The following is a 25,297-nucleotide window of genomic DNA, read 5'->3' as shown; positions in this document are numbered from 1 at the left end:
CTCCATTCACTCACCTGGCATAAAACCTGGCACCAACTCAACTGGCATAAAACATTGAAAATAATGATTAAAAATAAGCAAACTGTGAGCTCAACGGCAAGGCGTGTGCTGAACGGAGACTCTGGATGTCAGTACTGGCTACTTACAGTCGCAGCATTCAAAGAGGAATAAATATCCATCTTTAGTCGCCTTTGCCAGCAAGGTTGGCTCAAAACAGAATACTTGTATGTGTGCAAATATAATACAAATGTGTGAGAAGTAAAACAGAGAAAAACCTCAGGTTTTAACGAATGTACTGCACAATTCAGAGTTTCCATTGGTTCACCAGTCTTACTTTAGGAGCATTGACTTGGTTAGAAGCTGCAGCACACACACAGTTATTGTTTGTTTGCGTGAGACTGAATTAGTCAAAAGCAACCAGGCACTGAGGACAGAGATAGTTTAGTAGAAGAGGGCATCCCTAAAAAAGAGACAGATTGTGATGCAGCAGATGAAAGTGATTCATCCACAAAACCATCTTAATTTTGCATTGAAAATATGCAAAATCTATAAACAGCAACCAAAACTGTGTCAATATTTTGAATACAGCATTTTTTTCAACCTTTTCTGAGCCAGATTAGTGCTGTAAATCAACCCAGGAAGACAAAATAGTCCTTTAAACAACTCTTAAATGTTAAACTGCATATATTGTGCAACTCTTGCCTATTGACTTCATCAGTCGGCTTGTTTCTCTGAGGTTTTTCTGAACACCATCTTTACTGCAATGTAACATTACCCAATAAGAATGATCATCAAATCAGGCATTTCATTCCGCCACATCACAATTTTGTGGACACGCTCCTCCACTAACTGTCCAATGAGAGCGGAGGATACCATTGGCCGGAGAATCAGAACAGAAGACAAAGGGGAGGAGGAAACGCCGCGCCTTGGTTGGCTTGGGAGACGACGATGTCACTAGGTCTGCAGGCCAATCAGGCGGGGAAGAAAGACCAGTGTGAGAGAAATAAAAAATAAAAAATAGAGTGAATGAGTACAGAAGGGGAGATGTGTGGAAGACAGAGAAGGGGGTGAGGAAGTAAACAAAAGAAAGCAGGAACAGAGAGGACAGGGTGAGGCAGAGGGAGAGGCAGTCCCAACAGAGAAGAAAAACAATGAGAGAGAAAACAGATGTTGGAGGAAATGAAAAGACAGAAAGAAAGAGAGTCGTTGGAGCCAACAAAGCTACCAGACTGTGTACGTCTTGCTCCTAAACCTGTCATCTTTTTCTTACCTGAGACAGAGATGGCTCTCACTCCGCTCCTGACTGCTTCTAACTTTTTCTCATTGTTGGACAACCTAGAAAAGAAGAAAAAGAAGCAAATTAGACAACAGTCAAACATCTTAAATGCTAAGATATAACATCATCCTACCTAGGTTTAAGGGATTGTTAAAGTCAGATCTCACTGCCTCTGTAAACTAACACCGACTGTTTCAATTATCTCTCTGCCTCTGCAGTGGTCTCTCCATCTGGGTCATCTGAGCTTTACTACCATCTTTACATCACAACCACAACAGGCAGAGAGAGAGAGCGAGAGAGTGAGAGAACGAGAGAAAGAGGAGGAGACTACCCAAGTGTTTAAAAACCCTAAGTGGAAAATATTTGGCTCCTAAACGTATCTCCTTATTTGACCACAGATGGAGCGAAAGAGGAGAAAGAGAGAGAGAGAGAGAGAGAGAGAGAGATTTGAGTTGAAATTACCAAAAAATAAGCAAAACGGTTGGTGTTTGAATTTGATCAAGTGGCAGCAAAATGTGAAAACGAAACGTCCGAGCTTCTACGGTCACGGATAAACAAACACATAAAACCCCCCCCCCCCCCCAAAAAAAAATGACGAAGGCCTTTGCTGTCGTGAGCTTTTCCAGTTACGTTTTTCTCTTGGCTGAGTAATTGGTAAATAGAAACCTTTTCAAAACGGATTAGTCTGTTGAGTTCTGATGCAATATATTAATGGACACTGCCGTGATAATGTAAGACCACTGGGCTGCAACCGACTTATTTTCATTATAGGTTAATCAGTTGATTATTTTTACGATACGCCTGGCACCGTGCCAACCCTTTAAAGCTCTTTTTTTTTTTAAGTCTCCGAAATGGACCGGTAAGCCTGCGAGTAAAACACAGCTCAACGTTTCATACGTGCACGAGACAGATGAAGGATTTACTGGAACAACACTAAGAAGGAGACAGGTACTTACTTTGGGATGGAGGGCAGGGCTCTCTCTCCCTCTAGAGGACAAAAACACAAATCGTCTGCACAGGAATGAGTAATGTGAAGATTTAACTCCCCTGCATACAAAACACATTCCTTATACAGCAGTAGAATAGATACATGAAGTATACAACCAGCGTGTAGTTCAGTGTATCACATAGTATTTATTAAATAGCAGCGCTGCACAACTTATTACTAACTCTCTATCTAAACCGAGAGCACTAGATATAACAATTTGGCTATATTGATTGTTGCAACATTCAAATCACAAGAAGCTTTTGATATCTTGCCAACATGGAGGATGTTGTAGGACGCTCTGCTGCACACGGTAGTACATTTTGGTGTATTTATTGTAAAGTTTGAAAAGAAGGTTATCACGCGGGACAGAAAGGCGGTATCTTCGGTTTCATACCTTTCTGAAATCTGACGATGAACGAGTGACCTTCCATCGAGATGAGCCGACAGTAACCGTCAATCAAGTCGGCCAAGTTCTCTGCCATGGTCAGCGATGCTGTCGTAACTGTGAGAGGCTGCAGACACACACACACACAGTGGCAGGCCTGTTACAAAGAGCCATTATCTCCACAGACACACACATTTACTCTTACACATAACAGCACAGTGGGGGGTGGGGGGTTTCCAGCTGCTCCTTGCGTCATGGGAAAACTGCTCTCTCTCACAGCATGTGTGTGTGTGTGTGTGTGTGTGTGTGTGTGTGTGTGTGTGTGTGTGTGTGTGTGCAAGTAAATCCAATACTATAAAAGTCAATGAAACAGAAAGACACCACACATGTGTTCCTCCGTGAGTATAACCAGTATGTGGAATGAATACATGGAAAACCAATCACTGGATCCATCGCAGCCGCTCACACACGCACTCACTCACTCACAGAGGGCCGAGTAACCACGCTATGCACCGTGATGGACACAGCGTATGGCAAGTCTTTAGTATCATTAGAGGCCAAAGCAGTCATCATTACTAAACAAATAATACCTATTAAGTATGCAGAAATCCTGCATTCTTCTGTCCTTTTCACAGCTTCCTCTAAAAGTATGAGATTGAATACACTTTCGAGAAGAAACTAAACTAAACTTCCAGTATTTCAGTACATCAAGTTGATCTTGGGAAAGGTAGAAATTGTCGACGTGTATTTGAGACAGGTCGAGGGAAAGTGTGTGCTACATAAAGCTAGATTACATAAAAGGAGAAGCAATGAGAATTATCTATTTATCATAGGGATAAAACAGAATACCAGATGTCTAAAATGTCAAAAGTTACAAGTTTGAGTTGCTGCAACTCATTGAGTTTTCCATGAGCACATTTCTATACGTAGACAGAGAGACAGTCAGACAGGGTAGTAATACCTCAGCAGCTCCAGCTACGTTGAGCTGAAGCATCCCTTTCCTGTCCTTCTCCTCCATGGCAGAGTACTGGATGGACTGAACTTGGTTAAAGTTAGCTAGATGGGTGGGCTGGGGACAGAGAGAGGAACACAGAAAGAGTTAAACTGGGCTAAATATACCCATATTTATTCATAATCAAATGATCAAGTGCTAGCTGTGAACGCACCGTGGATCCCTTGTCCGTGAGGTAGCTGATCCCTTCCTCTGGCCCGATAGCTAACTCCACCTGGATCACCCAGCTGGACTGTTAGAGAGAAGAGCGGGCATACGAGTTAAACGGAAGGAAGAGAGCGAGAGCAACGAGGCATGAGGGAGACAATAACAAGGCAGCAGGAGGGAGCAGAGTATCTGTAGTACTCATGGCATGAATCATATAACACTCTGTGGCACCACACCACCTCTGGGATACATGCAGAACCTGGTGCCACCAGAAGAGGGCAGCCTAACACAACGAACCGGAGCTTCAAAAACCCAGAAGACAAGAGTGGAAGAAACGTACCCCGAGGGCACATTTGAAGCACTCCTTGTCGTAGCGATAGATCGGCGCGAGTATCTCCAAGAACTTCAGGATGCACTGCTCGTCGTTGAGATTGGCGACCTGCTTGAATGTCTGCTGAATCAGCTTTCGAAGAGTTTTAGCCTGAAGAGAGGAGAGAATGGGGGAAAAGAAATTATATAAAAATTAGACTAAACTCAAAGAAAATCTTCAACTCTGTACGAAAAGAGTAGGAGGCACGAGTGCATGTGTGCATGTGACACTACGAGAGGGACAACATTGATTGAATAATAGTCCACTCTGGTTCCAATCAAATTGACCTCAGCACTTCATTCCAGGGACACTGTTAGTTCAGATCAATATCTTCACAAAGACACATTAATACTGTTGGTTACCAATCAATTAAACACCCGTTCATCTGTCGTGTAACTCAGATGTCTCTGTATGGAGGCGCTCACACAGACTCACGGTGAGACAAGTTGTGTTTCTCAGACCTGATTATTTTAGGTTGCTTACGTCATAGAGTAGACAGATGGGAAGCTGACAGAAAGAAAATCCATTTAGCAACACTTTTCATTATTCTCTGGACGTAAAGATGCACCACACACACACACGCACACCCACACACACAATGTCATAATCCTCTTCATCTGATGTATACATTAAAACATTGTGACTTATATGAAGAGGAATTCACCCCTGACCAAATAATCTTTTCACCCCCCCACCCCTCATATGATCTTGAGCTTTTATACATATTCATGGTCAAATATTCAGTATTTAGGGCAGTAAAATGTAGATGACAGCGTTATACAAACACACAAGCACGTTTACAGGACAGACACTCTGTAACTATAAATAGCTCCCCGTATATAGATTAAGATAAAGATTAGAGGGGATTTAGTGCACTACAAACCAGGCTTAAAAAAAGCACGTGTGGATTTACAGTAGACTGGTTCTTCACATTGAGGTCATTCTACACTAAATGAACAGTTAACTATTAAAGCCACAAACTGTGTTGATTTATTGACCGTTAAATGTGCCTTAGACAAGCCACTGACTGATGTTAGGTGAGTCTAATGAGGCCCAGAAGATGTCAAATAAAAAAACTCCTCAGTTTGTATTAAACTCTTTGGGGGCAGAATCGTTCACATTGTGAAAATTAAGTTTTAATTATCTTTTACTCACCATTTAGTTGAACAACTATCTATTTCTATTGCTGTTTTTTATTATTCATTTGTAAATAAAAGCATGAATATCTGCACTTCATTTCAGTACAGAGCGCTGTTGCCAGATGTTGAGTCAATAAGCCTGAAGGAATCAAGAAACACACACACACTTATCTACAATGTTCCTGTGTGTGTGCGTGTGTGTCATTTCAACAGATGTCATAGCAAACAGAATATAATGCGTGTGCGCTTATTTGTGTGTTCTCCGTGCTCTTGATAGGATCTGTGTTTTAATTCCTCGAATTCCACCAGCCTCACACACACACACACACACACACGCACACACACACATATTGTCAGTCAGAAGTGTCCACCCTTCCTGCGAGGAAGCGCTGCCAGTAGCTATCTCCATCGCCCATCACCAGGCTGTCCAGTTATGTCGCTCTGCTGGCCAGTCACAGACAGAATATAGATAGTTTTTTACCTTTTTTGTCAGTCTGTTTACAGAAGGAAGGACACAATGATGAAGTATTGTTTTTGCAAGAGATGGAAGATATTTTGTACTTTAGTGTACTTGTTCTTGGTTTTTGAATGAAGAGTTTCGACACAGGGGGCCCTCGTTTCAGACTTTGTGTTTCATTGATGATTGTGCTCAAGTGACAACAGATCTCACTTCAATATCACCAAACAGAGAGTAATGCAGTAAGTTATCAATCAGACGAGGAGGACACAGACTCCTCGGCTCAAGCTCGGGGCTGGTTGATCAAACTTTGATCTACAGAGCCACTAAAGGTCAGTTTTACTAAATCTGCTGCTCAGCCTGTCAATATAAATGAACACACTTTGCTCTTTATAAAGCGTTCACCACAGCTAACGTCAGTCACTGTTTACTACCATAGCCACCTGCTCCTGGGTTTGTGTGTGTGGAAGTAGAGTCCATTGAGGGTGAATAATCCCATTAAATGGCGACCGTTCTCTTTCACCAGAGTGAACGACGGAAACGTAAAAGACAGCTGTGCTCTCTCTCTCTCTCTCTCTCTCTCTCTTACACGCACACACATCCATGTATGTATGGAAGAGATGTGTGTAAGAGCAGATGTATCAGACACTTGTCATTTGATTCACATTAACTGTTTTAACTCCTAATGTACGATATAATTATGCATTCAAAGATACTCAGACACAAGTAAAGTATTTTCTTAAGTCATTAATTAATTGTGTGGTCTTTTTTAAATGGCCTTGACAATTTCCGAAAGTCTTCACATACCAACAGTCCAACACCCAAAGATGTTTCTTCTATCATCCCATTGTTGCAATTAAGAATTGATTGGCTCAATGTTTCAGCTTTACATCTCATGATGTTAAACGCAAGTAACAAATACACTTTTTCTTGCATTCATTTAAATGTGTCGCGCATGTATCATATACAAGCCACCATTAAATGACATCAGTCTAGACATCTACATTGAAGTCAGATGTGCAGATGTGTGACCACACATGTGTCACTGAGTGCATCTTAGAAAGCAGAACTCAGGGGATCGTGTGTTGTCGTGGAAAATAGAAAATGAGAGCGGGTAGGAGGTAGAGTCGGTGATGAGGGGGGAGTCAGCGGGGCTTGACAGACGGGGGGGGAGGGGGGGGGGGACCCCAGAAGGAGCCGCCTCCTCCTCCCTCCTCATTGTTGGAAAGAGAAAGTGGGTTTAAACATGACCTCCGGGTCACACACACACAAACACACTTTCTCTCCCTCTGCAGAGCATCTGTCCGCCCGCCTGCTGACATCGAGACCTTTTCGGGTGACCGGGGCCTTTTCTTTCACACCAAGACACTCCCCTATAAACGCGTGCCGTAAATGTATCACTGACACAGATGCTGTCCATTGTGCGGGCACACACCCAGCCGTCACATACAAACGTCCACGACCGACGTCTGCCGAACTACAAATCAACTGTCCATTCTAACACTGAACCGTATTGCCGACCAACAAATTCAAATTTCAGTGCTAGCCTACCAGTGTTTGTGATAAGCTGAGCTAACTTTATATTTACTGGACAGACAAAGCGAATAAAAGTATTTTCCAAACTGTCAAACTATTCCTGTAATGATGAGATTTGCAGAACATTGATTCTTCGTTGGTGAAAACTACATTCATCACACTCATCTATATATAATGCGTAAGTAGGGGCTCTGGTAAAAGTATCACATGTTCCTATTCATTCTCTCAGTCAACTAAACTGGTTGGCCAACGTTTCACTTCACTCGCGCCGAGTCTTGGACTGCTTCTGGCTTTGTCAGGCAGGCCAGCGCGGGTCTGACAACACATCAAGTAGCACGTTCAGAAAGTCGGCTCCAGAGGAGCGTTAGAGGAGGGAGCTGCCCATAAACCACACACACGGTGGTTACTTTTGTTTTAGTAATCGAGCAACTCCAGCGGAGCAGATGGGCCAATAGGATAGCAGCTGCTTACCAGGGCGCCCACATTTTGATCAGAAACCCTCCTATTGAACTATTTCGTCAACAAATATTTCAAGAGGAGAAAGTGAAGACAGTGTTTGTTTCAGAAACCAGACATATTGCATTGTTCAAAACTCTAATTATTCTCACCTTGACTGAATCCAACAGGTCTTTTGGGAAAAAACGCCTCAAACCAACGTCTTTCCTGGAAAGAGAGAGAGATACGGGAGAAAGAGAGCAGAATGATTACTACGCTGTAATTACACTGAGGAATGTTAATTGACAAACACTTTGGTCTTTATCTGATCTCAGCAGCTTTTCTTTTTTTTCCCTTTTGCAGAGAAATTACCCACAATAGCTACAGACAGATAGTGTTACGCGGGACGGGCAACTGAAGACAAGCAACATAAAACAGAAAGCCGCGACTAAGTGCTGACAATGCAGAGCACGACTCATCTTTTCCTAAGAGACGGGGCTGAGGAAAAACAGAGAGATAGAGAGAGAAAAAAAGAAGGATGGAGAGAGGCAGGGAGGAGTACAAAGAGAGGGAGACCGCAGAGACAAAGAAAGATGTGCAGAGGTAAAACAGGAAGCTAACTAATGATTCAAACTCTGGAGAGAGGACTGAGCACAGGGGGGGAGGAGGAGAGAACGAGGAGAGAACGAGGAGAGAGAGAGAGAGAGAGGCTGAGAGCTTACGTCATCCTATTTCTCCAACAAATATCAGTCAATTATAGTCGTAAATCACACAAAGATGGCGCTTCCCTCTGGTTATCGGGCTTTTCTTTAATAATACTCTCTATGGCAAACACATGTGTAAATACTTCACTTGGGGCTGTCCATCATCACGTCTATGAAAGGATAAAACACGCTGTGCATCACCCCTAAAACGGTTCTCCCTCTCTCTCAATATCAAAGCTGTGTACATCACAGGGTGCACAAACAGAAAATAAAAGGCTCTGAACGAGGAGAACAAGCAGAGCGGATGAAGGCCCGCTGATTCAAAATGTTGCATTAGCTCTACAGACCACAAGGACGACAGCCAACTGGTCTCAAACATGCACATGTGCAGTGGCTGCCTAACAACCAGGAGACAGACAACTGTGTAGAAATGCAAACATGGCTAATCTATTGAGGCTATCTTATTATATACTTGGAGAATATGGGTCTGTAATCTCCTAATAAGTTCCCAATAATGTGTGAGAGATTTCCTGGAAAGAACTATGTAATTGGCACAAATTATGGTGGAAAATAGAGACAGTGTTCAATTAGTACACTTCCAGTTAATTCATTTGAATTAATTACTAGAGTAACCTACAGAGCGAACGTGAACAAGATGCTCTTTCATGGAAACCTCTTGAAAATGAATAAAGGAATTATTCGGACATTATGGACACAGAAAATGTAAAGTTGGATTGTTGTCTTTTGTGAAAAAAACAGACACTTCCCACAATGTATGAGCTAAGATCCACAGACACTTAACAAGAGCCCCGGCGGCCAACTGTCAGCTTGGTGTGTTCAGAGGCCTGACGGCACTTTCCCTCTTGCTGGTTTAAACTATGCATGACACAACATCTTTTTCCAATCAACAGAGAGAGGCAGCGAGGGAGACATGGAGAGAAAACAAAGACAGCTAGAACCCAGGAGAAAAGCAGACGGACATGAAGGATGAGAGTCTAGAGACAGACAGACAGAGGAGGACTGAGAGGACGAAGAGGAGAGACAAAGAGATGTTGGTGGACAGACAGAGGGCATTCTTCTCTGTTAATTGGAGAGCTTGTTAGGCTGACGGGCAGAAAGAAAGACTTCATTGGAAGAGGGCAGCTCATTGGAATGTGATCACGTTAGAGCCGAGCCTCGTTAAGTTTGTTAATGTTCATCCACGTCCATCCAGCAGAGAGATGGTGGTGGATCAACACGGGGAGCTTACATAGACAGAGCAGCCCAAACCCAAACAAATCATCAAAAATGAAGGAGCATTAAAACATGACGAAGGTGATTGAGTGACTGAATGAACACAGTGTTGAGTAAAGATAAGTGCAGCTACACGTCAGACTTTCGCAGCACCAGTCAATGAAAAAACAATGTTTGAACGTTTCCAGACTTTTGTCTCTTATTTCAATTCTTTCTTTTGTTTTCCACTCATCCAGATTTCTAGGACGTGCATAGGAACCCTCTACCAAACACACTGTGACACCGTGTTGTTATTTCTGCGGGGTTACAAAACATATCTCCAGTTAGAGGAAGGATGTGATGTAGCAGAAAGCTTGTGAGTTGCCGCAGCATTTAGCTCAGGAGGAGAATACTTACTCTAATAGTTCATAGTTGGATTTCTTGTCCAGGGCGTTTCCTCTCATCTCTTTGAAGAACCTCCTGGAATTGAAACCAGCAGGACACAGAGAGAGAACGAGGTCAGATACATTCACTGTGATCACACACACGATTTAAAGTTTGTCAAATGCGTTTAAAAACTATTCAGGTTTTATGTTTTAGCAGCACAGGGATCCCTGCTACAACTTCACGTCCACAAAGACAGAAGAGGTCTAAACCTAAGCAACAGTTACAGGATAAACAACTTGATTAGACCAACAGAGTTTGGCTTGTTGTAAAAAGACAATAGACATCGAACATAAAGAACTACAGTAGTGTGGAGTACATCGTAGCTTTGAGTTATTCGTGCACAAAGTCCTAAAAGAGCACATCCCACCTGATTTCTAGACAACCCAGTTTCAGAGCAACATCTTGTTCCACCTGTTCCCCGATTTCTGTCATGTAGTCGTTCTTCACCTGGGGGACGCAAACGCACATCACACAAAAACATGTTCATCAACACGTTTATTGCTACAAACAACAAATGTCAAGCCATCCATCTCTCTCACACACGCACACACACACACACAGTCCTGGTGACCTAGATTATCAGAATGCAAACACACACACACAGTCCTTCAAGCAGTGCCATATGTCTCAGCTGCTAGCTCGCTGCTGGCAGAACATTAAATATGTGTGTGTGTCTCTCTCTGTGTGTGTGTGCGTGTGTGTGTGTGTGTGTGTGTGTGTGTGTGTGTGTGTGTGTGTGTGTGTGTGTGTGTGTGTGTGTGTGTGTGTGTGTGTGTGTGTGTGTGTGTGTGTGTGTGTGTGTGTGTGTGTGTGTGTGTGTGTGTACCTGGTGGTAGAAGTAGTTGAGTGTGGGTTTGTCTTCTGTAAACTGCTGCACGAAGCCCTTTGGAAGATACCGGATCCTTAACTCATACCTACAGTGGACAAGAAGAAAAAGGGAGAGTGATGAGCAGGAGAAGAAGAGAGAGGATTCAAGAAGGAGTAGGGAGAGGAAGAGACAGAAGGAGGCGAGGAGGCGACTGATATGCAAGAATGCAAATAAGAAGACTGATTTCAAGATCAGCGGAGGAGAGTCGGATGGAGACAGTTGTTGACTTAGTCAGACAAAGCCGGCATCTGGTTCTCTCTCGTTTTATGGCCACGGAGCAAAAGGTCTCTACCTCACAATGGCATCAGCACCCAGACTGCCACAATAAACGTAATATATACCAGTGCATTAACATCCAAACTGCCAGACCAACTCAAACACACACAACAGATGGGTCGTATTATTGTTAACGTTGTTTGCGATAAATCTACTCCGCTACTGCTGATGCTAGCTGTTTGAGGAGACAGTGACTTTGACTGAAGTTAGTAATAATGAACAATAAATGTCTAGAAACTGGTTATAAAGTGTATAAAGTGTCTTTTTTCACTTGATGATAACATTTACACCTCTATTATGTCATATATTTGTACACTGCTTGGCTGATAAGAAGCACAATATAATATAATTTAACTATGTGCTGTTGTTCGTCCACTAGCCACGCTAGTGCCCACAGTTTATGCTGCCAACCCCTTCCCAAACTCTTTCCTAGCAGCACACTTTACAGAGGAAAATCTGGTCTGACACGACTTTTACAACAACTCCACCTGTTAGCCAATCAAATCACAGCAGCTCTGTGGAAATCACGTCCTTTATTCGCAGCCCGAAGCGGTGACAATGAACAGGCTTCAGCACAGTCTGATGCTCCGTCAGCACGATGACATTGTTCAGTAGATAACGCTCTTCTCTCACCTCCACTCCTCATTTGGTCGTGCCTGGTCATATTTTTCCCTGACGTGGGACACGCCCATATCGGGGTGGAGCCAGTGCACCTGGTCTCTGGATTGGCCGTTGCTGAGACGGAGGCCGAAACAAGACGTCCAGCGCACTTTGTGGATGTCAAGAATCTTCTGGATGATTCCCTGGAAACAAAGAGCAACAATTGTACGTGATAAAAGATGCATTAATAGACTCAACACTGATATTATTTAAGGATAAAGTGTACATTCAGCAAATATTACTCTTGGGCTAAATTACAAAGCAGTTCCCCCTTTATCTGTGGTGGGTCAACACATGTCTGTCAGTGCAGTGAGTGATAAATAAAACAAAGATGGCCAGTGGACCAAAAACAGTCCATAGAGAAGTCAGTCCCTCATATCAGTGAGCCAACTGTACTAATGTTTTTGCATTTTGCATCGGGTCAGTGAGGGCATGAGTCAACGCGTGTGTGTTGGTGATTTCACGTGATTCGACGTGACGTTCCCACCCAAACAAGTTGACAGACGTCATACACACACACACACACACACATGCATGATAATGCTCACACAACCATGTGTGTTGCCAACGCTCGGGGGGTCTGACCTAGATACTGAAGGGGATGCAAGGAGAGGAGATTTGGAGTGACGTATCCTGTACGACCACTAAAGTTTGAGCCGTGCTAAGTAGTTTCTGCATCATGGGAGTGGATCTAAAAGTAAACACACACGTACACACACAGAGCGTGACCTGAGGTTCTGTGTATGTGCTCAGAATCCCTTATCAGAGCAGATAAAGATACTTTGAAATATCTGAACCTGGAGGATGAATTCTGCTGACTGTGGTAATTTCATGACTCCTCTAGCACCACCAAAAGGTTGCCAGTCGTCATTTTGAGTGAATTCTCCCCATATATACATTCAGTATGTGGTGGGACATAAAAGCGAGCGTCTCTTCTTACCTTGACATCTGTTGCATCTCCATATCTGATATTGGAGGACCAGCAGCTGTGTTCGGTGTTGGTCTCGAAGTGATGGAAGACTTTCAGGACCCTGTCCACGGAGCCAGCCATGGTTCGGTCCGACGCCCCCGCGCTCAGTCGTGATTTGGCGCCTTCCAGGAGGGCGTGGTTCAGGTTGGGGTCCAGGTAGGCCGTGGCCATGGTTTTCCCTGCTGACACTGCTGCCGCTAGGTGTCTGTCATATTCTGGGCAGGAGAAGAGAGAAGATCGGACATTAGTGAAATGAGCCAGAATAAAGGAGAGAAAATATCTTTTTCTTACATTTACTACTGCTTCACATACTGTACACATACATAGAATGCCCGTAAGAACTACTCATTACGTAACTAACATTTGCATCACAGATGAATCTGCTGATTCTCCTCTTGATTAATCCTTTGGTCAATATATGTGTATCCTAATGCACCTGGTGACATCTTCACATTGCTTGTTATGAGCAACCAACAGTCTAAAACCCAGAGATGTTCAGTTTACATTGACATAAAAGTGAAACCACAGAATGCTTGCCACTTGTTTTTTTAACAATGACGGAAACATGTCATCTATTATAATAATAGTTGCCAATTACATATCTGTCAATCTACAAATCAATGAATCAACTACCTGTTTCAGTTCTAGTTTGTATACTGTGATAATAATGGACTTTTCTCTGCTGTCATTTACAAGCTGATGCATTTGTAATGTTGTGGACTTGAATCCTGCTCTTGTCTTACATAGAATAAACTTTGTGCGGCAAATGTCTGTTTGGGATATGACGTTCTTTGGCGACATTGTTCTTTGGGGAGAAAAAAAAGATGGAAAACATTGAACAATGAAATACCAGAGAGAGAAATAAAGAGAGAGAGAGATACAGTCAGGGTCAAGGCTCAATATGTAACCACCTGTGTCTGTGACACAGAGACAATGCACCTCAGGCTGATGTTTTTCCTGAATAAGAAGTCGTGACATTGACACACTTCCTGTAATTTGACGGCAACTTCAACTGGGAATGCCCGACGTGTCCGTGTGCGCTGTTGTAATCATGACGCTGTGTAGAAAAGAAGATGCTGAGATCTCTTTCACTCCCTCTCTTTTTCTGCTTCCCTGTAGTCCTGTGCTTCTCCTCCTCTCACCTCCATTAAAGGGAAATTGATATGTTCTAGCAGGTAATTACAGCTGAGAGGAAGAGACGGAGAGAGCATTGACTGAAACACACACACACACACACACACACACACACACACACCAGAGGAGAGACTGTAGAGTTGTTGAGGGATATATCACAGTGAGATAAATATGTACTTCCATGTTACTCTGCCAATTTCAAATGGTAAAGAGCTTCGTATTGACAAATCACTCTTTCAGCACCTAAACATGCCTCTCTCTCTTTTTCTCTCTCACACACTCGCACGCGCACACACGCACACACCTAATGCCAAGCAACGGTAGCTTTGGCTGTACACCAAGTCAGTTCCCATGGAGTCAGATGTCACACTGTGGAGGGGATTGCTACATTTGATTGTGTGTTGTGTGCAAAGGAGATTTCATTCATACCTCTGTCCCAACACATGGGAAAGGGGCTACAGCCGCTCATAGCCATGGAAACACATGTCTGTCCCTCCCTGTGTCCGTCTGCACCGAGGACAGACAGACAGCCAGCAGTCTCACAGCCTCGCATCACACACACACACACACACACACACACACACACACACACACACACACACACACACACACACACACACACACACACACACACACACACACACACACACACACACACACACACACACACACACACACACACACACACACACACACACACCTTCTCGTGTACAGAAGCTACATAAATAAACACACACACCAAGGTCCTGACACAACTGCAAGAGCACACTCACACAACCCAAACACACACACACACACAAACTCAGTCTCTGAGGCAGAAATCGTTGTCTCCCACTTCTGTCGACAGCTTCGTTAGCCAACAGTTACTTCCAGAGGGGTGGATCTCAATGTTCTGGTCCGTTGACACTTTGTATAGAGTGTGAAGATGCCATAAAAAACACAGGGAACATTTAGGAAAAAAGCTTGTTGTTGTTTGTCTTCTTAATCCTTTCCTGTTATCTACAGTCGCACAAGGCAAGAAAGATCCGCGGAGATGTAAAGTCAGCTTCATCCACAGACTTCTGCTCCTCAGTGGCCCCTCTCTGATGACAATTCACTGTTTGTTTTTTTGCCCAATTTCTGCTCCATGCCTGCACTCCATAGTTACGCAGTTGCCTTGGAAGAGTGAAGCGTCCATTGCTCAGTGGAGGATTCAGGTTATTTCACTCAGTTAGAGTCCCTGTGATGGTGAGAAGACTTCAGAGGCAAATCCAACTTCAGTTAGTTTGCCGACGCAGAGAAGGAGAGATAAATACTGTGATCAGTGACACACAAACAGAAAGTTATCCCCTTCTCCTGGAAAAAGAAAGTGAGAGCGAAGAGGGAGTCTGAAAAACAAAGGAAACAGAACAGAGAGAGAGAGAGAGAGAGATTGTTTCAGGGAGAATCAGAGGAAGAAGAGGACAGGGCAGCAGCACTGAAGGAAAGTTGAGTGGGAATGAGAGAGACAGAGAGAGAGAAAGCTGCTGGAGAAGCAGGAGGAGCTAGAAACTATTAATATGCTAATCTTACTAGTCTTCAATGTAAAAAAAAAACTCCCACTTCTGTTCACGAAGCTGACCTCAGATCAGCCCTTATGTTGAATCAATATCGCTGCAGTCGCAAATGCAAGCAGCGAAGAAAAAGAGGAGAACATCTCTTTATTTAACTATTGTAAGGTACAGCCACACACACACGTAACAGTAATCAGCACCACTTTAGATTTCAATCATCTTCCACTGTGTATATACACTCCTCCAGAAGTAATTTAAAGCTGAATATCGTCACCGTCCATACTGTACTATTTCATAATAAGCATATTTAAATCTAAAGGCAAACGGCCGCCATCCCCTGAACTCCACTCGTTCTGGCTGTTAGAATGGACAAATTAGCCAACACAGATCACACATCCTACTTCTTAACGAAATATTATGGATGAAAAATGAATAAATCAAAAGAAAAACAAGACAATGGAAGAGAAGAAAACAGCATTTTTGGCAACACACCCGTTGCCCCGTCTGTGCCCAGCAGGATGAACTAGCAGCTGTTAGCAACATGCTAAACAATCCACCTCCAAACACAACAGGGTCTCAATCAATCACACTTCATCCTGCACATTCAAAGTCACTCAGCCTGTATTTTGGGGGGGGGGGGGGGGGGGGGGGGGGGGGGGGGGCTCTCAGAGTGCTGCCCTGAAGGCTCATCTCGAGTGGCACCGATCACTGCGAGCGTTGCTGCTGACCAGATGCCCGCCTCCATCACTCAAATGGACATTTATATGGCCGAACGTATTAACTGAACAGACCTCCATGAGTTGCTGAGCACACACACGTGTGTGCATGTGTGTGCATGTGTGTGTGTGTGTCCTATAATTTGTGCTCAATCTCAGGCATTGGCCATTGTTATGAAAATCTGGTGGGAGCAGGGGGTTTTAGTAAGGCGGGCGTGCGTGTGTGTACTATTGAAAGCCTTTTGTCGGCGGGCCGGATGTCGCCATGAATGGGAAGCGCTCTTTAGGGACTGTACCAAATCCTCTCTCTCTCTCTCTGTGTTTATGAACACATCATTGTTTTAGCAGGGGAGGGAAACACAACACCATCTACTGAATGCAAAATTCAAAGGTGCAGGTAAACCTCAGAGCTGTAATAGCTACTTTGATGTCTACTTGCATACGTGTTATCAGACCAATCGATGTGTTCCCTCCCGTGCCTTAAAGTGAAATTTCAAAGGCTGTTTAAATTACAAACGTATTTAACTCATAAATTAAAACTTGTAATCCACTTCACTCTTAATTCTACGAGATGACTCTTTTGCTGCTTACCCTGAACTACATGGAACAATAACACTGTTTTCATACCTGCATGTTAACGTCCCTTTAACTACTCAGTGTCAGTTTTACAGCCCCCCCATTGATTTGTAATAGTGTAATGAGGTTGTAATTAAGTTTATTTGTTCTTAAAACAGACAGTTTACTGTATCAAATGTATTTTTAAACTAACTGCTGAGCCACATAATGTTCTAAACAAGCAGCACAGATGGATGAGCCTTTATGTTGTTGTTTTATGTGTATTTTTGTTTTTACTGTTTATTTATGGTGCGCTATGTCTTGATGTACTGGTTTCATATGAAAAACATTGTCTTATAAATAAAATAAATAGCTAAATGAGTGGTCCAATGAAAAGGTAATGCCCTACTGATGAAGACCCCACACCTGAAAGACGTCACCGAAGGCATGAAGGAACAAAAGAGTCTTTTAATTCGGCTCACAAAACCACCGGTGCACACACTGGACATACCTTTAAAACATCCTGAACAACTTTGCTTCTGTACAGACTATTCCATTGTTATCCTCTCGCTTCCTCACAGCTGAGCACTAATGGGAACTGCAGGACACTGGAAACTGAATTCCTCCACCGGCCAGCGAGGCCTTTCTTCAGTGCCTGATGACACATACATATGCTTCTCTGCTTATTTAATGTCAGTAAAACAAAAAGGGAAAAATATGTATATATATATATATACCCTCAGGTTATTAAGAATTATTAAACTTTGACTTTCAGCTATCTTCACAGAGCATATTTAGTCTCTGGTATCGACAGTGTGAAGATTAGTCACACAGTCCCACTAACACAATGTTCACACTCCCTCACCCGTCTGCACTAATTACACCAACACACCCACACTCAGATAGATATGCCCACTCTGCGTCTGTTTTCTAGCTTGTTTAATAGTCTCGCACACACACACACACGCACACACACGCACACACAAAATGACTATTAGCGTATCTTCTTCGCACAAACAATAAAACAACACATGCACCTATTTTCATGACACACATGTGTAGTCTGTAAGCTTCCCTCCAATGTTGACTCATGTTGCCACTTTATTACTTTTCTGGGTACAGTAAATGTAAGTGATGGCATGCTGATTCTTGGAGCAGACACCTACTGACCATTGTAGCCGGGCCCATGATCACAGGTGATCACAGATGCACAATCAGGTGCCTGATTGGCACCTGATTGGCAGCACCTGTGGGTACCAGAAGCTCAAAACAAGCGTCAATAGCAACAGCGGAATAAGCTGTTTGGCATTGGTAGAGAAGATTTGGCAAATTTTTCATGGGCACAACCCACATACTCAGCTCTGCTGCTCATCCCACAAATGCATGTTCCTTACAAATGTGGCAACATTTAAAAGGGAAATAAACAGGCTTTCCAACGGTATAAAGATGTATTGCCAAGAAGCATTGTTACAACGAAGAAATAATCTACCAAACACTAATGTCCTTACTTTTTGTGCTAAATTGATAAGGAGTAATCATATAATCATGACACGTAATCCCTTCCAGGAAATAAAATAATACTGAAATGAAACTTTCTCATCTTTAATGAAAAATAATCTTACCTCAAGGTCCACTTACTAGTCTTTTCCATTCCTGGAGAATTCAACTGCATCTCATTGTATTCACACTTTAAAGTAGGCTCAGCCATCATGACATTGTCTTAGTTGTCATCACATGAAACTTGAAACAAAGGTCGCACGATGGCAACCGAGCCAATTACAACGGAGCAAACTTTAATCCTCTGATGAAGACATGGTTGAAAGCTGCAGAAACAGAGAAGGCTAGTTAGCGGTCGGTGATTGATTTATCAAACTATTCCCACGGTCACTGAATGGCGTTTCACACTAATACTCCTCATTTGTTTCCCATTAAGGAGCCTTTGCGGTGACTTGACCGCACAACAAACTCTGAATCGGTGAAAGAAGCTTCTGAGTGACCATCGGTGCTCCAGCAGGAGTGAACAAAACACGAGGGTGAGCGGCTCACCTGTGTAGTAGACAATCCTGGTGATATCTGAAAGACAAACACAGAGATAACGTAGAGTTAGCGGGTGTGTTTAGTTATGAGCCATTGAATAAAGAAAAGCCTTCGCCCTCACTCTGCATCAATGCGTTCATCGTTATTTTGCAGAAGGAACATTGCACTGTATGTACTCAATGCCACATATTTTATGATGACTATGCATACTGCATTAGAGGATGTGAAGAGAACAATTGTTTTTACACAAAGTTGGATGTTAAAATGCTAAATACTACACAAAATGCCCATCTGATTGTAAGCTGAGAGTAAAAGTCTTATCCTGTATGTTTGTTTTATGTGTTTTTGTGCATCTTGTATGAAATACTCTATTGCTGCCTTCTTGGTTCTCATGGAAAAAGAGATTTTCTAATTTGAATGGGACGTACCTGGAAATAAAAAACTCCTGCTCTTAATATTAAGTCGCTCGGTAGACTACATCGATACTACAGCTCCCAGACTCCCACAGGAAGCCCGGGAGAAGCATTTTGAGAACTTGACACTCAGACCTATCACACCCAGTTAGAGCGGCGATATGTCTGTGTGCAGGAAGAGGTCAGGAGGATAAGTGCCTAAGTGCCTAGACACCCGGATATACACACAAATACTGGGTGAGCACGCACACATGCACACACACCGGGTGAAATGACCGGGGTTGTCAACAAAAATTATTTAACGGTAAGAAAACCCACATCCCAAAAGGAAATACCAGAAAGGTGACTCATACTGTGTGAATTATCGATAAACCCTTTGTAACATGAAACCAGGACACTACAGTTAGAGTGTGCGTGTGCGTGTGTGTGTGAGATTCAAATACAGTAGAAAGGTTCTTACGACATACTTGTCGGGAAGTCACAATGCAAGTAGAGCCAGCCTGCTGCCCCACAAAATATGCTGGCTTTCATAAGACTTTTCAAGCACAATAATTTCCTCTCATCTCATGCTGCCATAGATCATCCTTTTGAGGATTATGTCAAAAACAACCATATATGACCAATAAATGACTAAACCACACCCTAAACATGTAAGATGAACCGTGATAAACAGATCTGGAGCTGCTTAAGACTCAAAGTGTCTAGAATGACATCTACAGTCGTCAGATCTACAGTCGACAGATCTGAACCCTGCACCCCCCATCTGTCCCATGGCTGCTCTCGCTGACTATCTTTCTGTCTCTCTTGTAAGCGTTAATGTAGGCTAAGTGCTACATAGCCTGGCATCTTCAGCCTATCTGTTGTTACAGTCTAGACTAAAAGCCGAAGGAGCCTGTAACGTTTACACGTCTGAGAAACAAAGATTAGCATCTGAAGAGCTGGGGGGAAAAACATTGCCGTCTTTATATAAATAATTAGTCAAAACACTTTGTGTTTCATCATTAGTTACACGGTGTTGGAAAGAAATGTTAACTTTAGCTTGCTCTGTGATTTTTCTCTTCATATCACATCCCGCAGGAGTGCTAGCAAGGTGCTAATTACATACCAATCTGTTTAACAGTCTCCACTGCACAAATATCAAAGAGGTCCATGAGTGTGTGTGTCTCTCACACACGCACGCACACACACATACACACATACACACAAAACACCTGCTCTTCAAGCTGTCCTCAGGACCCAGACACACAGGAGGAGAGCAGGTATGTATCTCTCAGATCTACGGAGTAGTACCGCACAACGTAACGTGTTGTTGAAGGTACATCGTGAATAATGCCCGTTCAGTAACTCCAACCATCCTACTGTGGCTTTGTGACCTAAACAAGCTACTGTGGAGGAGTAAAAGAAAAACACAGAAGAGATCAGGCGGCGCAAAAATAGTTAGTTTCATGCCAAAAAACTAACAGTTCCCCTTCAGAACGATAGCTCTGTTAGCTGGAAAAGAATTGCGAAACAAATTTGGATAGTTCAATCTGCATTTTATTTTATTCTTTGTATTTTGCATTTGTTTAAGACTTGTTGGCACTTTACTGTCCCTGTCAACTAACTGCCATCTCACCCACATATCTACACACAGACGGTTGGAAGTCTCCATGTCTGCGAGCTGTGTATAATTGTACGTTAATCACAGGTTTATTGGTCACTGTAATTAGACAGAATAATCAAGAGAGTCTGCTATGCAATGATGTCTAAAACACTGGTCCCACATCAGTAGTTACATTCAGATTCAGTTTGAGGTCAGAGAGTCAGACGTGTTCCTTTGCTGCAGCTAGAGATGGAAACGTTTACTAATCAAAGACATTATCCTCTTAAACTGAGAGATTCAAAAGACAGTTTTTGTCTCGCATTTCACATTAATATTAAAAAACAAGAGAAGGAAAAGATGAGCACAGTAGAAGAACAAATTCCCATCATCTTAATGACATTTTAACATCACAACCAGATGATTTTCAAGATATATATTTTAGTGAGAGCTTCCATTATATCTGGATATCTGTATCCAAAATCCCTTGTTCATGTCCAGACGTTCTAGATTCACGTTGTGTTGCTCTGGATATACGTGTTAAATAGAAAGGCTGAAGCAGCTGATGACGGCTGACAACAGCGTCCGTGTTCGGTAGATGGAGATAAAAGTTCAAGAGAGAAATTTAACAAAACTGTTTCTTTGCAGCTCAACGCAACAGTGAAAAGATCAACCCGACTGGGGCGGAACAGAGCCCGAATGAAACACTTCTCCTGCAAGAATCAACTGAATTAACCCGATGAGAGCAGTCAGCTGCTCTGCCTCGTTGCTCTGTGTCTAATGGTTAAAGCTGAGTTGGCACACGCCTGTGCATGTGTGTGCGTGTGTGTGACCCTATGGACAATGGGGCGTTACTGGAGCGTGCAGTCTTAACGACGCAACACCGTAACCCCTGAGGCGCCAATCACACCTGCCAGTCACACTAACACACAAATTCATAGAATCACACACACACGGGATTTTTTTTTTGTCCTTGAAAATATATTTTGCAGAGACATGTTTTGAGGACAGTTGTGACTTTGAAAGTGACATAATGTGTTTAATAACTCTATATTATGGATGACAAATCAGTGTTTTCATAACTCGATTTAGCGCTTGTGCATTTTCTCAATAGTTACATTCAGATAAACGTCGAGCAATTATTCAAAACCCATCACACAAACACCATAAAAAATATATATACTGCGTGTACACACACACACACACACACACAACACACAGATGATGCATACTCCAGATAAATCCTACACGCTTGCAACATAATAAGGTCACGTGAACGCATGACTGCTCATACACATTTATCTGCAAAAGCACACACACACACACAGTGACACACACACACATTCACTCAAGTGTGTGTAGTTCAGGTGCAGTGATAAAGCTAACAGGCCAACTGGAGCGGCACGCATGTGAATGTATCACACCAGACCAGACACACTGTGCATAATGCATCACAACAGATCGAGGACAAGTGAACTGGTGAGTATAAGCTCTAAATGTATTTTCTTTTTCAAATTATACCAGTATCTGTTCTGTTTTTTTAAATAAATCAAAACACATCTGACATTAATGACCGACTCATTTGCAGTCCCTGTTGTGGGTTTCAGCATATATTTACACGTGCATCGAAAATGGAACATTAAAAATTGAATTCCTCTTTCATTTTGTATGAGAGCAAACACTAGGGGACTGGTTTACATGCCTAATAAATGAATACCCAATCCTGATTGGCCGATGAAAGCAAACCATGACTGACTCAGCTCTACGCTCGTGCTAATATATGTATAATTAACTATGATCAAATGGGTTATAATTCTTCCTATTGTCAAGTTCTTTCATCATATTTATTTTTGTGGAGTTTTTCCATGTCAGAAACAAACACCACGTATCTATATCGTATTATATAAACTATTAATATTGCAATTAGGGATATTGGGATTATATACCGTAAGTCACGGTTTCATAACCATTAGAACTGAAGAAGCTTTGATGTCTCTGGTATCCTGATTCCTGCAGTGAGACACGTTGTTTGTGTGAGCATTGAATTCTCCTCTCGCGTAAAGTGTGTGTGTGTGTGTGTGTGTGTGTGTGTGTGTGTGTGTTGTGTGCTTGAGAGGCTTCCCACTCACCTGAAGCTTTGCTGTAAACAGCCTTATATCTGCCAAAAAGGGCCTTAAATCAGCAGTGCGGGAGCATTTTGGTGATGATGACCAGGGAGTCATGTGACCCGCGACGTAGTTTAACCATCAGAGTGTGAAAAAAAGTTTCACTGCCCATCCTCATCTCACTATACCCAGCAACAATATGCGATGTGAAGATGGTTATGAATGCTTTCTAGTTGCTCGTCTTATAATGATGCTTCGGGTCTGATATGGAGGTTCCATTGAGTTACACTGTGGTGCGTTCAAGCTCCATTCAGTAAAAATAACTATTGGACTAAAGTACATTTTAATGTTATCATGATATGTTCATTTGTATTATTGTAAAATGTAGTTTGTGTAGGTGTGTGTGTGTGTGTGTGGGGCGATGCTTCTTGTTTAGCAAATTCCCATCAATTATGAACCAAGATGGAAAAATTAAAACATAATAAAATATAGATGATTTAACCCAGAAACAAAACCCCACAGAGGGATTGTCACACCAACACCTACACAAGGAGCCACTCTACAGAAGGATGCACACGTGTATGCAAACACAACCCACTAATTTGACACACATATCATCTCACACATACTGCTTCACACACACACACACACACACACACACACACACACACACACACACACACACACACACACACACACACACACACACACACACACACACACACACACACACACACACACACACACACACACACACACACACACACACACACACACACACACACACACACACACACACACTTCAAATTGAAGCCTCCTACAGACAGTCAACCTCTTTCTCTTATCTCCTCTTTTCACACACAAACATGATCTTTCATCAGAAGGGAGGCAGACGAGAACTAAACAGAATGAAATAATATCCAGAGAAAAGCTGGAATGGCTTCAGTTCGGGCTGAAAGTAGCAAACTTTCATTATAGTTTGATCTGCAATTTATTACCTCAAGTACTCAATCAGCTGGTCTATAACATGTCAGAGAATAATAGTAAATAAATGCCTGTCTCAATTTCCAAGAGCCCAAGTTAACACCTTAAAGCCAACAGTCCAAAATCCAAATATGCTTAATATACAATGATATTAAATACAGAGAGGCAACAAAAGTAATACATTTGAGATTCTGAACTCCCAAAATGTTTGGTACATAACAAATCCTCCTCATTACTGACATCATCGTAATTGTAACTACATTAATCAACAATCCTTTTCTATAATACTTCTTTAAACCACTTCCTCCACCTTCTCTTTATCAATACTTCTTCTATACTGTAAGTCAGACAGTAAGAAACCAAAATGAACAAGCACACTAGAACTAAACCATTAGATACACACAAACTCAGTCATTGTTAAGCACTTAAAGGTGGTTTAAGCTCATGCATACATGTTTAAACACACATCCTGAACATACTTTGACACATGCATACACACACACACACAAGTACAGTGCATACACATGTATGTTTTTTTAAATCTTACCATGGTATAGTCCTTCCATTTAAAGTCCCAAAGAGAAGAGAAGAGAGTAATCCCCCCCTGACAGACTGCTAAATTGGGAAAAGCCCAAATCCCAGGCTTCTGTGGTCTTTGGGCGAGTGTGGAGATGTGCTAGCCAGCTAACTCAGTAATGATGGCTAATGTCGCCTTAATCTCACTACCCTCCTCCTCCTCCCTCTACTACTACTACTGCTCGTACGCTGACTCTCAGATACACAGTGGCAGGAGTGGGAGTAGAGAAGGGGAGGGAGGAAGGGAGGGAGGGAGAGAGGGGGGGAAGAGAGAGAGAGGCTTGTAGGCAGCTTATGGCTGTGAAAGGGGGGAGGGAGATGCAAAAGGAGGAAGGAGGAGGGGGTGTCTTTGTCTCCCAGGAGAGGGATGGAGGGGGAGAGAGGGAGCCAGATGTACAGGAGGAGGGAGGGAGAGCAAGGGAACAAAATGATGCAACAACTTCATGAAAATAAGTGAGAAACAAGGAAGTGAGGACGCATAAAAAACAGAGAGAACAACCAAACTATATGGGGACAAAAAGAGGAGAAAGTGAGGAGGAAATGATATAGGGGGAGAAGACAGAGAGAGACAGAGAGAGAGGGGGAGAGAGGTGTTGCCTTTGGCTGTTCTGCCTCTCTCTCTCTCTCTCACAAATGCACCCCCGAGGAGCTACTCAATTAGTCATAACGCAATATTCTCAACTCAACGTTGTCCGACAGAAATCATCAATCTTCAGAACAAAACCACGGCGGGAATAACAGTCAGTTGTTCCACTGACTTTGTGTGGTGAGGGCTGCACATTTA

At 42.7% G+C, this 25,297-nt stretch overlaps 1 protein-coding gene across 3 annotated transcripts in view; it reads right to left on the bottom strand.

Annotated features, from left to right (window-relative positions):
- ptk2aa (protein tyrosine kinase 2aa) overlaps positions 1-25,297 on the bottom strand; it is a 53,034-nt gene that overhangs the window by 21,139 nt on the left and 6,598 nt on the right. The window contains exons 2-15 of one of the 3 annotated variants that reach the window (XM_076105527.1): positions 18,866-18,892; positions 12,853-13,097; positions 11,886-12,055; positions 10,935-11,022; positions 10,476-10,555; positions 10,079-10,141; positions 7,919-7,973; positions 4,149-4,289; positions 3,816-3,893; positions 3,611-3,718; positions 2,659-2,776; positions 2,233-2,263; positions 1,271-1,335; positions 874-960 (exon numbers count right to left, since the gene is read on the bottom strand). In XM_076105527.1, coding sequence (XP_075961642.1) covers positions 874-960; positions 1,271-1,335; positions 2,233-2,263; positions 2,659-2,776; positions 3,611-3,718; positions 3,816-3,893; positions 4,149-4,289; positions 7,919-7,973; positions 10,079-10,141; positions 10,476-10,555; positions 10,935-11,022; positions 11,886-12,055; positions 12,853-13,053 — 1,285 coding nt within the window. In that variant the 5' untranslated portion in view covers positions 13,054-13,097; positions 18,866-18,892. Of the gene's footprint in view, positions 1-873; positions 961-1,270; positions 1,336-2,232; positions 2,288-2,658; positions 2,777-3,610; positions 3,719-3,815; positions 3,894-4,148; positions 4,290-7,918; positions 7,974-10,078; positions 10,142-10,475; positions 10,556-10,934; positions 11,023-11,885; positions 12,056-12,852; positions 13,098-18,865; positions 18,893-25,297 lie in introns of all 3 variants that reach the window. The other 2 variants (XM_076105525.1, XM_076105526.1) reach the window with 2 other exon arrangements.

Source organism: Anarhichas minor, unplaced genomic scaffold, assembly GCF_050575085.1.
Source record: "Anarhichas minor isolate MPS153535 unplaced genomic scaffold, ASM5057508v1 ptg000033l, whole genome shotgun sequence".
NCBI classification, from domain to species: Eukaryota; Metazoa; Chordata; class Actinopteri; order Perciformes; family Anarhichadidae; genus Anarhichas; species Anarhichas minor.
This window is presented reverse-complemented; position numbering and strand designations above follow the sequence as displayed.